The sequence below is a fragment of the Callorhinus ursinus genome, unplaced genomic scaffold (genome assembly GCF_003265705.2).
Source record: "Callorhinus ursinus isolate GAN/ISIS: 27379988/994484 unplaced genomic scaffold, GSC_fseal_2.0 scaffold44, whole genome shotgun sequence".
In the NCBI taxonomy this organism is placed as follows: domain Eukaryota; kingdom Metazoa; phylum Chordata; class Mammalia; order Carnivora; family Otariidae; genus Callorhinus; species Callorhinus ursinus.
In genome coordinates this window covers 3,968,887-3,984,183 of record NW_027397106.1, presented here as the reverse complement: position 1 = coordinate 3,984,183, position 15,297 = coordinate 3,968,887, and the positions used below count along the sequence as shown (strand labels likewise).

Below are 15,297 nucleotides of genomic sequence, written 5' to 3'. Positions count from 1 at the left end.
AAGATCTTAATACTTCACAAACTAAGCCAAGAAATACTAACTAGTTGAAAATCCAAATCTAAATAGCCCAGGTCTTTTTGAAAGAGAAATCTGAATCTATCTGTTGTTCCTAGTAACGGGGCTGGTTTTCAAAATTAATGGACCAGGAAGCCACACCTAGCTCTGACCAGCGTTGTTGTTTTTACTCCCATATTCCACTGACGTTTGCGTTCCTGCATTCCTGTCTTCAATTCTTTTTTTTCTTTAATTTTTTATTGTTATGCTAATCACCATACATTACATCATTAGTTTCCTGTCTTCAATTCTTAAGATGAAGATTGTACTTGACACATTAGTACAGCCAGAAAAATAGCTGAGGCACTTAAGTTTCTTGAGTACATTTTCCTTATTACGTAGCAGATAGTTTGCTGCATGTGTTGAACTGTAGGTAAGGAAAAGGCCCACTGTAATTAGGAAAACCTTGGATAAAATTAGGTACGCTTTCTAAAAGCCCCTGAAACCGGGCGCCTGGGTAGCTCAGTTGGTTAAGCGACTGCCTTCGGCTCAGGTCATGATCCTGGAGTCCTGGGATCGAGTCCCGCATCGGGCTCCCTGCTTGGCAGGGAGTCTGCTTCTCCCTCGGACCCTCCTTCCTCTCGTGCTCTCTCTCTCACTCTCTCTTGAATAAATAAAAAAATCTTAAAAAAAAAAAAGAAACTTACCCAAAGTTACATAGATAGTAGGTCTGACTTTCTTTAATGCAAATATTCTTTTTTTTTTTTTTTTAAGATTTTATTTATTTAGGAGCACCTGGGTGGCTCAATCGTTAAGCGTCTGCCTTCGGCTCAGGTCATGATCCCAGGGTCCTGGGTTTGAGCCTCTCATCGGTCTCCCTGCTCCGTGGGAAGCCTGCTTCTCCCTCTCCCACTCCCCCTGCTTGTGTTCCCTCTCTCACTGTGTCTCTCTGTCAAATAAATAAATAAAGTCTTAAAAAAAAAGATTTTATTTATTTATTCATTAGAGACAGAGAGAGAGAGAGAGAGGCAGAGGCAGAGGGAGAAGCAGGCTCCCTGCTCAGCGGGGAGTCTGCTTCTCCCTCTGACCCTCTTCCCTCTTGTGCTTTCTATGTCTCATTCTCTCTCTCAAATAAATAAGTAAAATCTTTAAAAAAAAAAAAAGCCCCTGAAACCTAGGCAGTCCGGGAGTCTGTAAAGAAGTAGACACATATTTGGGTGATTATTCTGACCAAATTTCCACTCCTGTTCCAAGATGATTTCTTTGTTCCTTGCCACCATGGAAACCTCTGAAAATCGTAAGTGCTTTGAAAACAAGTGTTACGTTGGTCAGTCAGAGGGATTAAGAATAGCATTTTCAGGGGCACCTGGATGGCTCAGCTGGTTAAGTGTCTGCTTTCAGCTCAGGTGGTGATCCCTGGGTCCTGGGATCGAGCCCCGTGTTGGGTTCCCTGCTCAGTGGGGAGCCTGCTTCTCCATCTCCCTCTGTCCTTCCACCCCGCTCATTCTCTCTCTGTCTCTCTCTCTCAAATAAATAAAATCTTAAAAAAAAAAAGAATAGCATTTTTGGCAATAGTTCGTGTGTATGTTAATAAATTTAGTATATTCTCTGTAAAGTATAATGACTTTACAAAGGGACTATTTTAAATATGAAATCAATCAATAAATTCACATAGATTTTAGGAATGGAAATAAAGGGTTTATATCTTTGCTGGCTTGGCTTCATTTTTTTAATGTCTCTGGGAACGGAAAATTAAGCTGTTGGAATATACAGATTTTTCCTTCTACTTCCAGGTAACTATAAACACATCTAATGGGTTTTAGAGAAAGCAATTTTGGAAGGATCAGAATGAGTTTTGAAAAGTTCAAGTCCAGGGATGCCTGGGTGGCTCAATCGGTTAAGCGTCTGCCTTAGGCTCAGGTCATGATCCCAGGGTCCTGGGCTTGAGTCCCGCATCAGGCTTCTTGCTCAGTGGGGAGCCTGCTTCTCCCCCTGCCTGCCACACCCTCTGCTTGTGCTTGCTCTCTCGCGGGCGTACTCTCTCTCTCTCTCTGACAAATAAAAAAAAAAGTTCAAGTCCAAAGACGCCACTTTGTAAAATCCACTGAGTAGAAAGAAAGGACGCTTCTATTCTAACTCTCTTGAACATGAAGATAGTTATTGTTATGGTGAGGTTGGAATGCTCGGCTAAGGCCTCCTGAGCTCTATAATAGGAATCTCCTCCCTCTACAGTCTCCCCAAAGTAAGATCCTCCTTCACCACCCACCTCACTATTGGTTAGGTTAGTCTAGTGACTGAGAAATACGAAAAAACACGGGTTGACATGCTGAAATGTTACCAGCACGCTGGAAGATAAATAATACCAAAGTACTAAACACAGTCTTATCAATTCCTTCTTGTCTAAGTGGCGTGGCAAATGTTATCCTCACATTCTGCACAAAACTAAGACATGGAGAAATAATAAATGGAGTTTCTTACATTCCACAAGTTACTGAGCAGGTCTTAGGAGCCCTGATTCCCAAAACTACAAAGCCCGTTTCGACAGCATCGCTGCCGTGTTACCTCCTCACTGCTTTCCTCCACAGGCCAGAAGACACACAGTTACAGTCATTCCAACAGCCCGTGGACGTGACCTAAGCCCTGGCAAGATGGAAACACAAAAAGGCAAAACATGTCCAGCGTGCTGGTTAGGATTTCTTTGATTCCAAGTGGCACAACTCTCAACCAAAAAAAAGGCTTCAGTAGAAAAAGGACTTTAATGACTCAAATTAGTGGAAAGACAGGGACGGAATGCCTCAGGCACAGCGTGAGCAGGGCTCAGCTGATATTCTTAGAAGTCACATCTGCCCTTCTGTCTGCCCTAGCAGGTAGGGAGTCTGTGGAAGTAGTGCCAATCTTCATGCTTTCAGACCAGTTGGAGAGATCAAGTCTATTTTTGCAAAAACTCCAAAGTTCTGGATTGAGTCTCAGTTGGCTCATATTGGCAATACTGAGTCACAAGCCCATGCCTGAACCAATTATCATGTGTGGATCAGATGGATTATGCTGCCTGGCTCAAGCACAGGTCACAGTGCCTTATTCCTGGGGCTGAGCACACCCAGAGCACATGAACTGAGCCAAGGGGAGTTGTATATCCTCCAAATGAAAACAGGGCCTGTGGACGCCTGGGTGGCTCAGTTGGTTAAGCGCCTGCCTTCGGCTCAGGTCATGATCCTGGAGTCCCGGGATCGAGTCCCGCATCGGGCTCCCTGCTCAGCAGGGAGTCTGCTTCTCTCGCTCCCCACCTCTTGTGCTCTCTCTCTCTCTCTCTCTCTCTCATTCTCTCTCTCAAATAAATAAATCTTAAAAAAAAAAAAAAGAAAGAAAACGGGGCCTGTGACTGGGGAAAGCAGGAATGGATGCTGAGAAGGCACACCACAAATGCTCCTTAGAAACACACCGCTGCATTTTGATCAGACACACCCTCTGCTTGCTTTCCTGTGGTAGCTCACATAGTACCACGCAGGCTTCTCAGTAGGATAATTGTATAATAAAAGACAAAATGACACTGGCTTTGGCATCAAAGTGACCTAAGTCAAGTCCTGGCTGTGTCCTTTGTGTACTATGTGACTTTGGGCAAGTTATTTCTCTAGTGTCACCTTCCTCATCTGTCAATGAGGATAATATCCACCTAAAGGGTTATGGTGAGGAATTAATGAAGTGAAGTGCTTGGTCCTTAATAAAAGTTGAACTTCATTCAAGAAATAGTTACTGAGTACTCTGCTCTGTGCTCGGCTTAGAGCCCTGAATCAGCTAGACTTGTTCCTTGCCCTCACGGCGCCCACAGCTAGGATCTGAGCCAGCCGGGGAGGGGGATCACCGGCTTCCTTGAGGAAGTGACATCTGACCTGAATTCCAGAGGATGTCAGTGTTCGGGCATAAGAAAACAGCTCGTGCCATAGACAAAGGAAAGGAGGAAACACAATCTGTTCGAGGAACTGAAGGTGGGGGGAGGAGGAGGTGGACAGGCCCCAGAGCCCGAGGGGAGGACTGGGGATGACTACCGTTTACAGTAGCTTCTTCCTTATCTTGTTAAGCCCCTGGATCCATGGGCGAGATACTTAATTTTAATGGCTAACAAAACAAAACACCATTGAAATGGCTTCAACTGAAACATTCTGTTCCTAAGTTTTCTAATATTATACTACACTTGATCTTAGCCAAAAGGCCGAGAAGTGATATTGTAATGGTTTCTTATGAATTCCTACGTACTTCAGACTTGAATAGCAAGTGAAGCAAACATTGTGTTAGTTCTTTTTTACTCTTGACCCTTAACAGAAGACTTTCCCTTTGGTGTTGCTTTAGAAAACCCAGAATTTAACACAACTGAAATTCAATTCTTGTTAATCTATTAAGGCAGTTGAGAGTGGAATGAATCGCAGCCACCTAACGTCAACAAAAGCAAAAAAGAAATCTGAAAAAAAAAAAAAAGAAATCTGTTCAGTAAGCACCACGTTAATGATTTCCACACCTAAAACCAAAAGTATTTGGGCTACGTTAAAGAATAACCAGAATTCCCTGACTCTTGGAACCACCAGATTCAAGAACAGAGGTCATGTTAATTGAGGGCACAGGAAATGAACGTAGAGTGGCCAGTGTTCCCAGTTAACAAACATAAAACAAAAAAAACATAGTAATTTGCTGACCAAGAAAGGTATTATTTTATTCCTAAAGGAAAGTATTTGGGAACCTGTAAAGAATTACATAGAAACAAGGAAAATTGCCATTCAGAATTTACCATTCTAAAAGTAAAAATCTCTCATGTCCAACAGCATTAATTCAGGCTATGTCCTTCTCAATCTTTTTTTTTTTTTTTTAAGATTTTATTTATTTATTTGACAGAGACACAGCGAGAGAGGGAACACAAGCAGGGGGAGTGGGAGAGGGAGAAGCAGGCCTCCCGCTGAGCAGGGAGCCTGATGCGGGGCTCGATCCCAGGACCCTGGGATCACTACCTGAGCGGAAGGCAGATGCTTTAACAACTGAGCGACCCAGGCGCCCCTCCTTCTCAATCTTTAAAATGTGTCTGACACTGATGTCAACCTTTTCCTTGGAATAATCTTTTTATTCCATGACTCTAATAGCTAACAATATAAATGTCCATTTATTATGTGCCCTCTCTATGCCAGGCACCAACTTTTTACACAATTATTATTTTTTAAAGATTCTATTTATTTGAGGGAGAGCAGAGCAAGAGAGAGTGTAAGTGAAAGAGAGAGCACAAGCAGGGGGGAGGAGGCAGAGGGAGAGGGAGAAGCAGACTCCCTGTTGAGCAGGGAACCTGATGTGGGGCTTGATTCCAGGACCCTGAGATCATGACCCGAGCCAAAGGCAGATGCTTAACCGACTGAGCCACCCAGCACCCCTACACAATTATTTCATATAGTACTCATAACTCTACAAGGCAGGTAAATTACCTACAACTGACAAAGGAGAAAGCAGACCAGTGATGTTCTATCACTTGCCCAAAGCCGTATGTTGAGAGGTCACACCAGTATGCCTACATAGCTTACCTGATTCCAAAGCCCAGGCCTCCCCCACAATGTTACAGTGCTTCTTGAGGTCTTCTCAAACCCAGGTCCCTGTGGTGAATGGTCCCCCAAGACTCGTTCAGTCTGTGTTCAATCCCTTGAGCCTTGCTTATACTCCTAGGTTGTGAGCCATCACCTATTTGAAAAAGATTCTTAAACCTCACACTTTTGCCACTCCTCTGATATTGAGAATTGAACATGTCAAAAACAAAATTCACTGGGTCCTTCCCTAAATAAGCAACACTTTCCAATTTCTTCAACACCTATAATTATTTCCCAAGGACCAGATAAAGAGATGCCCTTCTAGAAAGCATTTGCTGGCTGTTTCAAGAAGCTTCCTCCTAGAGAAATCTCTTCACATTCACTAATACCCGCAGGTGTGATTTCACACCACCAATCTCTTCTTCCTTTCTTCTACATGCCAGACACAGTGCTTACTAGATAGCGGATCTCCAGAAGTATTTACCGATTAATTCCTCATCAAGTCCTGCCTCTTCTACACACCTCTCAGATGGTCCCTTCTACTGCATTTCCACAGCTGCCATCTTAGTCTGAGAACTAAGCCCTGGATGACCACATATATAGACTGAGTGTGGACAGCTGGAATGACAAACCATTTACCTCTGAACTTGCTAGGAATTGCATGATTCAGGGATATGGCAGAAAAGTAGCTCTAAGGTGAGGGGAAGATACTACATCTGGATACAGTAGTCAAAAAACACGCCTTTTGCAATGGACTCAACCTTCTTTCCCTTCCTTCACCCAATTCGCCCCACTAACCTATGATGGAAAAACAGAAGCTCAGCAAATAACTTTCCTGGGGCACAAAGAAGTGGTTTCCTTGGAAGGCACGAATGTCTGATCTAAGTCACGATCTCTCATGCTAGAAAATGCTTCAAATGGGTCTCCATGCCTTTACCACCCATCTTCATGCCCATAATTTCCAGAACGCTTTTGCCATTCCTGCAACTCAAAATTATAAAGGAAGCTCCTCAGCAAGAAGTTGAATTGAGGTTTCTCAGCTCTGCATTTAGGAGTATCTGTCCATAAACATCTCAAAACTTCTCCTAGCTTTGTAGGCCAATAGGAAAAGCATGGGGTTTGGGGTCAGAACATTTGGATCCAAATCTCATCACTGTATCTTACTAATATTTTGTCCACTTAGTATAAGAAGATACCACCACCTACATCTCCTGGGATTCTTGTGAAGATGAAGGACATAAATGCAAAAGGTGCTTTGTAAACTATCAAATTGCTGGTCATGTGTGCTGGAGTTTCTTCACATGGAGCATTTGTGAGAAGAACAGAATGGACTTTATCTTTCCATACAGGAGAAGATATTTTACTTCTATAAATGTGGTCCTGGAATTCCAATCAACTGGATTATTAGATACCATAATGGTTTCTGGAGACTCAGTACACTTTTCAAGATTTTATTTATTTATTTGAGAGAGAGCGCGAGCACATTTGCGAGTACAAGCGGGGGGGGGGGCAGAGGGAGAGAAAAACTCTTAAGCAAACTTCCTGCTAAGTGCAGGGCCCGACTCAGGGCTCACTCAGGGCTTGATCCCATGACCCTGAGGTCATGCCCTGAGCCAAAACCAAGAGTTGGACACCTAACCAACTGTGCCACCCAGAAGCCCCTCTGGAGACTTGGTACACTTTTAAAGAAATCTCCCATTTAAAAAAACTTGGCATGGGGGCGCCTGGGTGGCTCAGTCAGTTGGGTGTCTGCCTTCAGCTCAGGGTCCTGGGATTGAGCCCCGCATCGGGCTCTCTGCTCAGCAGAGAACCTGCTTCTCCCTCTCCCTCTCCCTCTGCCTGCTTGCACACGTGCATCTGTCAAATAAAATCTTTAAAATTTTTTTCAAAAAATAACTTGGCAAAGCTCTAATTTTTGCATCTGACAATAAAAAGTTTGGCATCTACATGAGATGCTGCAAAGAACTTCTATACAGAGTGCTAAAGATACAGACATCATTACTCAAATCCCTTTAATCTTGGCTCACACTTTATCCGTCAGGCTAAGCCGGCAGTATTAGGACCATGAAAGTGGCATCGCTCAGTTCAAGTTCTATCTCATTTCTCAAGTTATGGGAACAGATCATTTACTCTGATCCCAGAGGAAGAGTTTCTTTTCAATTTTATTGTCCGCCAAAGCTTAGGAACAAAGAAATCTAAAAAAAAATTTTTTAAAGCAAAAGCTTCAATATTAAAATATGTAATATTTATTTATAAATATAAATGTTGCCGTATATCAAATTGCTTATCAATCCATGCAACCTCGTCTGCCCAAATGTTGAAAGTGGGAGAAAACATTGGAGAAAGTGGACACAACTAATAAATCATTAACCTGTCAGCCTGCATTTTTGCTCTTGTGCTTTTATTTTCTTCCCTTCATATTCTGGGAAGGAGGCCTTCTGGGACCCTGAGTAAAATTTTATAAAGAAACATTTGCCTTTTGCTCACACAGCCACTGCACATCCATACCTGGATGACAGATATGTCTGAAAGTGTGAGGATTAGGTAAAAATGGTGCCACCTGGTATCAATTCTTGATTTTTTTTTAAAGATTTTATTTATTTATTTGAGAGAGAGAGAGAGCGAGAAACAGCATGAGAGGGGAGAAGGTCAGAGGGAGAAGCAGGCTCCCTGCTGAGCCGGGAGCCCGATGTGGGACTCGATCCCAGGACTCCGGGATCATGACCTGAGCCGAAGGCAGTCGCTTAACCAACTGAGCCACCCAGGCGCCCTCAATTCTTGATTTTTATAGGGTCCTAAGAAACTTCTTGAGAATCTGATGAGAGGTCTAGATCCTCTCCCTGGAAAAATGCTCCTACAAATAAACCTACCATTTCTAGAGGAAAACAGACATCCCAAGTGCCTGAGTATACGGTCATCATTTCCAAATTGCCACATATGAAAATTCAAACTCTGAAATCCTGCTCTTGAAATAGCCTTTAGTCTTTTACCTCCCCCACTAAACCTATTCTTCAGCTTAGAGACCTCTAACGCAGCCACCCTGCCTTGGGCTGTCTCTGGCTGCCAGCCAGCATGGCATCCCTGTTCTAACCAGGCTGGACAAAAACCAGCAGACAAAAATCAGTCCACCCTCACACTCCTACTCACGCCTCCTTCTCCTATTGCCATATAAACCTGCCAATTTCTGACTGCGGGGTCTCCTTTACCCCTAATCGGCTGCTGCTGCTGCTGCTGCTGCTGCTGCTTCTTCTTCTTCTTCTTCTTCTTCTTCCTCTTCTTCTTCTTTTTATCTTAGTAAATGGCAAAACTATTTTTGTCCCTCTCACTCAAGCTGGAAGCCAGGACGTCATCCCGGCTTTCTCTCTTCCTCACCTCACACAGCCAGTCAGACACTGTCCCTTCCTTTCTTCCCCCATCACGGCTGCTCACATCCCTCCTTACTTGGATTAACTGGCCTCAGCCTGACCCCTCTGATCTGTCCTCTGGGCTGCGCCCTGGAACCGAAATTTAAAAATCACTTCCTGCCTCAAATCCTTTGATGGCTTCTCACAGTTTTCAGATGAAACCTCAACCTCCTTAGCCTAAAATGCAAGGCTCTTGTGATCTGGCCGCACTGGCCATGTAGCTCTGTCCTCCTCAAGCCCCTCCTATCCCCGGCTCTCCACACCGCGCTGTCTGGGCTGTCTGCTCGGTGTCTTTCCATAAGCTGTGCCCGCTGCCTTGAATACCCCTACCGTCTCCTCTCTTCATCTCAAATGTACTAGGTTCTCTAAAATATCCCATAGGTCACTTTCTCCAAAAAGAACTTCCTTTTTTCTCCAGTTTGATCTTCAGGCCCTTCAGCGAAGCCCAGGCCTCCTCCTCAAACCTCCACAATGTGCTGCCATGTGGCGCTACTCATCTGTCTCCCCAGCCTGACTCGAAGCTTCTTGGGGACAGGGCACTGGTCTTAACACAGCTTTGTATCCGCAGCACTCAATCTCTGGGAAACGCACAAACGATCCCAGCCATTTGCCGCCTCTGTGGCTGTTGTCAGGAGACAGTATGAAGCCTGAGTTAGACTTTTTAGGGCTGCTCAGAAATCTCGTCATTTACCCTCAGCTGCCACAGAGGTCAAACCTCAACTACCCTCATTTCCACACTTCTCCTCTCAGCAGATGACTTCACTACTCACTTCACAGAAGGAAAAACAAAAAGAGAGCCATTGAGTGGGTCTGGAAATTTAAGAACCTCACAGATGCCCTCTCCTGACCAGAGCTGCAAGGCCAGCCCTAGCCTTTTGATTCATCTCTTTCAGGTCTTTTTTCTAACAAGTCATACTCCTTTTGCATCTTCACTCTTCCCTTGTGTTCAAATATCCTAAAATCCACACACCTTCCTCCAGTAAAAACAAAACGCCGAAAGGCAAAAACAAAAACAACAAAACAAAACCCAAAACACTTAGCTTTGCTTTCCCCTGAAATTGCTATGCTTTTTTCCTCCCCTCACTGTCAAATCTTAAAAATACCAAATCCAGTTTTTTTTTTCCCCTACTTCCCACTCACTCCTCAATCCATTATCATTGGGTTTCCAGCCCTACCTGAAACTGTTCTCCACAAAGTCATTACTGCTTTCCAAATATAAAGCCTTCGTCCTCTGGATGAGCTCTGTAGTATCTGATTCTGGCTTCCCTTCTTGAGATCTTCCTCCTTTCTCTTGTGAGTCTTCTTGACCCTCCGGCTGCTCCATCTCAAGCTCCTTTGCTACCTTCTACTTCACCGGGATTCCATCTTCAGTCCTCTCCATTCCTACAGATTTCCCTTTGTGGAGTTCAACAGGGCTGTCATGTCCAACTCCCCATCACCACCCTCTCCTGGCCTTCGGGGCAGACTGGCTGAATAGAACGCCAGGTACATGTCAGCCATAATAGTTTTCTATTGCTGCCATAACGAATTACCACAAACTTAGTGGCTTAAAACAATACAAATGTATTTCTTACAGTTCTGGAGGACAAAAGTCCAAAATGGGTCTCACTGGGCTAAAATCAAGGTGTTGGCCAGGTTGCTTTTTCTGGAGGCCCTAGGGACAATCTGTTCTCTTGCCTTCTCCAGCTTCTAGAGGCCACACTGGTTCCTTGGCACATGGTCCCTTCCTCCATCTTCAAATCTCTCTCTGGAACTGACTTCCCAGTTTCACTTATAAGGGCCCTTGTGATTACACTGGCTCCACCCAGATAATCCAGAATAACCTCCCATCCCCAGGTCAGCTGGATAGCAACCTTCATTCCATCTGCAACCTTAATTTCCCTTTGCCATGTAACGTAACACATCCAACAGGTTGTGGGGATTGGGATGTGGGGACATATCTGTGAGTAGGGAAGAGGAGGCATTATTCTGCCTGCCACCTCAGCTAGACCGGACAAGAAAGGAAAGTATGTAAATGATAGCAGGAACCTGAATGAGGCGCCAGATTGGACTAACACAGAGCCAAGGTGAGAACAGCGTGGAATGGCAAAATAGTTGCGGGAAGAACTGAATGAGGGATACAAAGGGACAAACTGCTGTACACTCTAGGTTTCAAGAAGAAAATTAGGCTGCATTTTATAGGACAATGCGTGTTTGTCCCTCACAAATCTCCCCATGCTAAAATGATCATTTCTATTTCTGGAGCCTTCCCATATTAATCCCTTAACTTGGAATCCTTTGATGAGTCTGAGGATATCTTCCAACCTTCCCCAAAATTCTTCAGGAACTTTAAAATTATGAAACCTAACAAATAATTTTTAATATGCCAAAATGGCCCTAAACATTTGAAAATATGTTTGCGCTCACTCACAATACATGAAATGCTAATTAAAACTACTGTTAGATACCATTTCTCACATATCGGCTCTGCAAAGACTTCAAAAAGTCTGACAACACATTCAGCTGAGCAGGCCATGGAGAGACAGACATTTCCATATATTGCTGATGGGAAGGTAAACTTGTACAACTCTTGTGGAATTTGGCAATATCTAACAAAAGTATACCTGCATTTACCTTTTGGCTCAGCAATCCTAACTCTAGAAATTCATCCTGAAGATACATTTCCAACAACACGAAAATATAGATGCACAAGATAATTCATTACAGCATTGCCCGTACATATGAGTGCTTGAATAAACTATGGCTTCTGCACAGAGGAGTACTACATACCTGCAAAGCAGGATGACACAGAGCTCTATGAAGTGATAAGGTGTGATTTCAAGGATATTGTTAAGTAAACAAGAGCTATGTTAGGTAAAACTATCTATAGTGTGGTACCTTCTCCACAAAAAAAGAAAGGCAAATAAGAAAATACATATGTACATGTTTATTTTTGCAAAAAGAAACTTCAGAAGAATAAACCAGACACTAGGGAGATTGGTTATCTATAGTGGGTGGGTAGGAAGAGAGTAGAAATAAAGGGGAGAGAGAAGTGATACATTTTTTAATGTATCCTTTTAGTTTTGATTTTTGGAGCCATGTTAATGTCTTACATAAAATACACAAAAGAATGTCCTACGTAAAATAAAATGAAAAAGGAGGGGAACCCTAAGATGGAAAAATAAAAAACATCTAATTGTATTCCAAATGAAGACTAACCACATTGATGCAGGAGAGAAAAAAAATCAACCCAAATAGCCTTTTTTCCAAGTACCTTTTTTTGAAAATAACTTTATTAAGATATAATTCACATATCATAAAATTTAAAGTATACAATTAAGTAGGGTTTTAAAAGATTTTTAAATTTATTTGAGAGAGAGAGAGCATGAGCAGTGGGAGGGCAGAGGGAGAGAATCCTCAAGCAGACCCCCCGCTGAGTGCAGGGTCCAATGCGGGGCTCAATCCCAGGACCCTGGGATCATGACCTGAGCTGAAGGCAGATGCTTAACCAACTGAGCCACCCAGGCACCCCTAGTGGTTTTTATTATATTCAGAGTTGTGCAACCATCATCACAATCTATTTATTTATTTATTTTTAAAGCTTCTATTTATTTATTTGACAGAGAGAGAGAAAGAGAAAGAGAGCACAAGCAGGGGGGAGCGGCAGGCAGAGGGAGAGGGAGAAGCAGGCTCCCTGCCGAGCAGGGAGCCCAACGTAGGGCTCGATCCCAGGACCCCAGGATCATGACCTGAGCCAGAGGCAGACACTTAGCTGACTGAGCCACCCAGGTGCCTCCATCACAATCTATTTAAAATTTTTTTCATTAACCCCTGCAAAGACTCTGTAACCATGATCAGTCACTCCCTATCCTCTCCCCCAAGCCCCCTCCCCGCCCGGTGTCTCAGAGCCGTAGGCAACCACTAATCTATTTTCTTTCTCTATAGATTTGCCTATTCTGGACATTTCATATAAATGGTTTCACACATTATATGGTCTTCTGTGACAGGCTTCTTTCACTTAGCATGTTTTCAAGATTCATCTATCATTTAGCACCTATCAGTACTTCATTTCTTTTTATGCCCAAATAATATTCCATTGTATGGCTATAACACATTTTATTTCTCCATCAAATGATGGATGTTTGGGTTGTTTCCATTTATTGGCTATTGAGAATAATGATGCTATGGATATCTGCACGCAAGTTTTTGTATAGAAATATGTTTTCATTCCAAGTGATTTTTGAAGGCAGTATTTTGACTATATTCCCTCTGACAAAAAAGAACTATAAAAAATATTTAATGGGCTTGTTTTTCACAGAAGCATGGGTCAGAAATTCTGAAATGAACTTTTGTGTACTCTAGAATTAAGCAAATAAGTAAATATCCTGAAGATAGTGGGAGCCAGGTCTCTCAGAGAGAAAGGAATCACAAATATGAAAAGGGGAAGACTAGAATGAACCTTGTGGAATTGGGTTGAACTTGGAGATGTTACTACCCACTCATGATTTTAATATAGATACATAGGAATACAAATAGACATAGATATAAATCCTAATTCTGTCTGCTGAGAGGGCCTAGAAATAATGACACTCCAGTAACAATGAACACCTCTAATGCTCAGAACTTGGTTTCTAAATACCATTCTCCACTAAAATGAATCAGGGCTCCATAAAAAAATGGCTGATTTCAGGGCTGGGGCAGAAAAAGTACAAGTTTAGCCTGGAACATCTTGTTATGCCAGAATATAAAGAAGAATGTTTGAAGAAAGATGGGGTCATGTCAATAGGACATAGAAGCCAGCTTAAAGGGGCTACCACTAGCCAAATCTGGGACAATTTGACTATCAAAATAAATAATGATAGCAATGGATTATAAGCCACTGAATGAAATAGAAATTCATGAGTCCAAAATGATATAAATGATTAATTACATAGGAAAGATGAAAAAAAAATGTGGGGGAGGGAGGAGCCCCTGGGTGCTCGATCAGTTAAGCATCTGACTTTTTTTTTTTAAGATTTTATTTATTTATTTGACAGAGAGAGACACAGCAAGAGAGGGAACACAAGCAGGGGGAGTGGGAGAGGGAGAAGCAGGCTTCCCCAGGAGCAGGGAGCCCGATGCGGGGCTCGATCCCAGGACCCCGGGATCATGACCCGAGCCGAAGGCAGACGCCTAACGACTGAGCCACCCAGGCACCCCAAAGATTTTATTTATTTGACAGAGACACAGAGAGAGAGGGAACAGAAGCAGGGGGAGTGGGAGAGGGGGAAGCAGGCTTCCCGCCGAGCAGGGAGCCCGATGTGGGGCTGGATCCCAGGACCCTGGGATCATGACGTAAGCCAAAGGCAGATGCCTAACGACTGAGCCACCCAGGCGCCCCAGCATCCCACTCTTGATTTCAGCTCAGATCATGGTTTCAGGGTTGTGGGATTGATCTCAGTGGGGAGTCTGCTTGGGATTGCTCTCTCTCCCTCTGCTCCCCACCCCCTCACATGTGCACACATGCATGTGCTCTCTCTAAATAAATAAATCTTTTTTAAAAATTTTAAAAAATAAAATAGGAAAGAAGGGGAAGCAATTTGTTATATTAGAATGCCAACTGAAAATTATAAAAAGAATGATAGATTTAGAAAATGATCATCTGGCAAACAACATTAATTGATTCAGGCAAGGATCATCAATGGGTAAAAGTCTGATAAATAACAGTATATTTATATAATACTAAAGTATCTCCTCACAAAATATTTCGTATAAAGGGGAAAAATGGTAATTTTACAGCGGAGAAATTGGCAGATACCACCTTAATCCAAGTGATAAAATTGTGGTGTGCCAGAGTCAACTCACACCAACTCAGGAGTGGCCCATATCTTCCCAATTTTGTGTTTAGTGATGACATAACAGTAGCCTGAAATTGGCCATTGTGGGAGTATTTACACCATGTAAATTAGTAAATTTGTAAATTAAAATTAGTAGATTTGTAAATCAGGACTTTTTTTCCCCTCTGGATAACCAGTTGTTAGACACTTATCGGAAATATAGTGGATCAAAGTTACTACCACCAAACAAACTAACTTATGTGCCTCTGATATTGCACACCAAGAAGGACACGGGATCACTTTTGTGGTATTCTGCCAAAAATCTATAACTTCAACCTAATGATGAGAAAGTATCAGAAAAAACTAAATTGAGAAACATCCTACAATATAACTGGCCTGCATTAGCAAAATATCAGGGTCATGAGACAAAAGAAGATTGTGAGGATGAGCTTTGTATGTCAACTTGACTGGGCTAAGGGATGCTCAGATAGCTGGTAAAAGTTATTTCTGGGTGTGTCTGTGAGGGTGTCTCCAGCAGAGATTAGCACTTGA

General features: G+C 42.9%; 1 protein-coding gene and 1 pseudogene across 2 annotated transcripts in view; one reads left to right on the top strand and one right to left on the bottom strand.

Annotated features, from left to right (window-relative positions):
* TMT1A (thiol methyltransferase 1A) overlaps positions 1–1,703 on the top strand; it is a 5,634-nt gene extending 3,931 nt beyond the window's left edge. For both annotated transcript variants that reach the window (XM_025883329.2, XM_073881996.1), the window contains one exon: positions 769–1,703. In XM_025883329.2, coding sequence (XP_025739114.2) covers positions 769–783 — 15 coding nt within the window. In that variant the 3' untranslated portion in view covers positions 784–1,703. The remainder of the gene's footprint in view (positions 1–768) is intronic.
* A 2,348-nt stretch (positions 1,704–4,051) lies between these two features.
* Positions 4,052–4,213, bottom strand: LOC112832737 (U2 spliceosomal RNA; annotated as a pseudogene).
* Between the last annotated feature and the right edge of the window lie 11,084 nt (positions 4,214–15,297).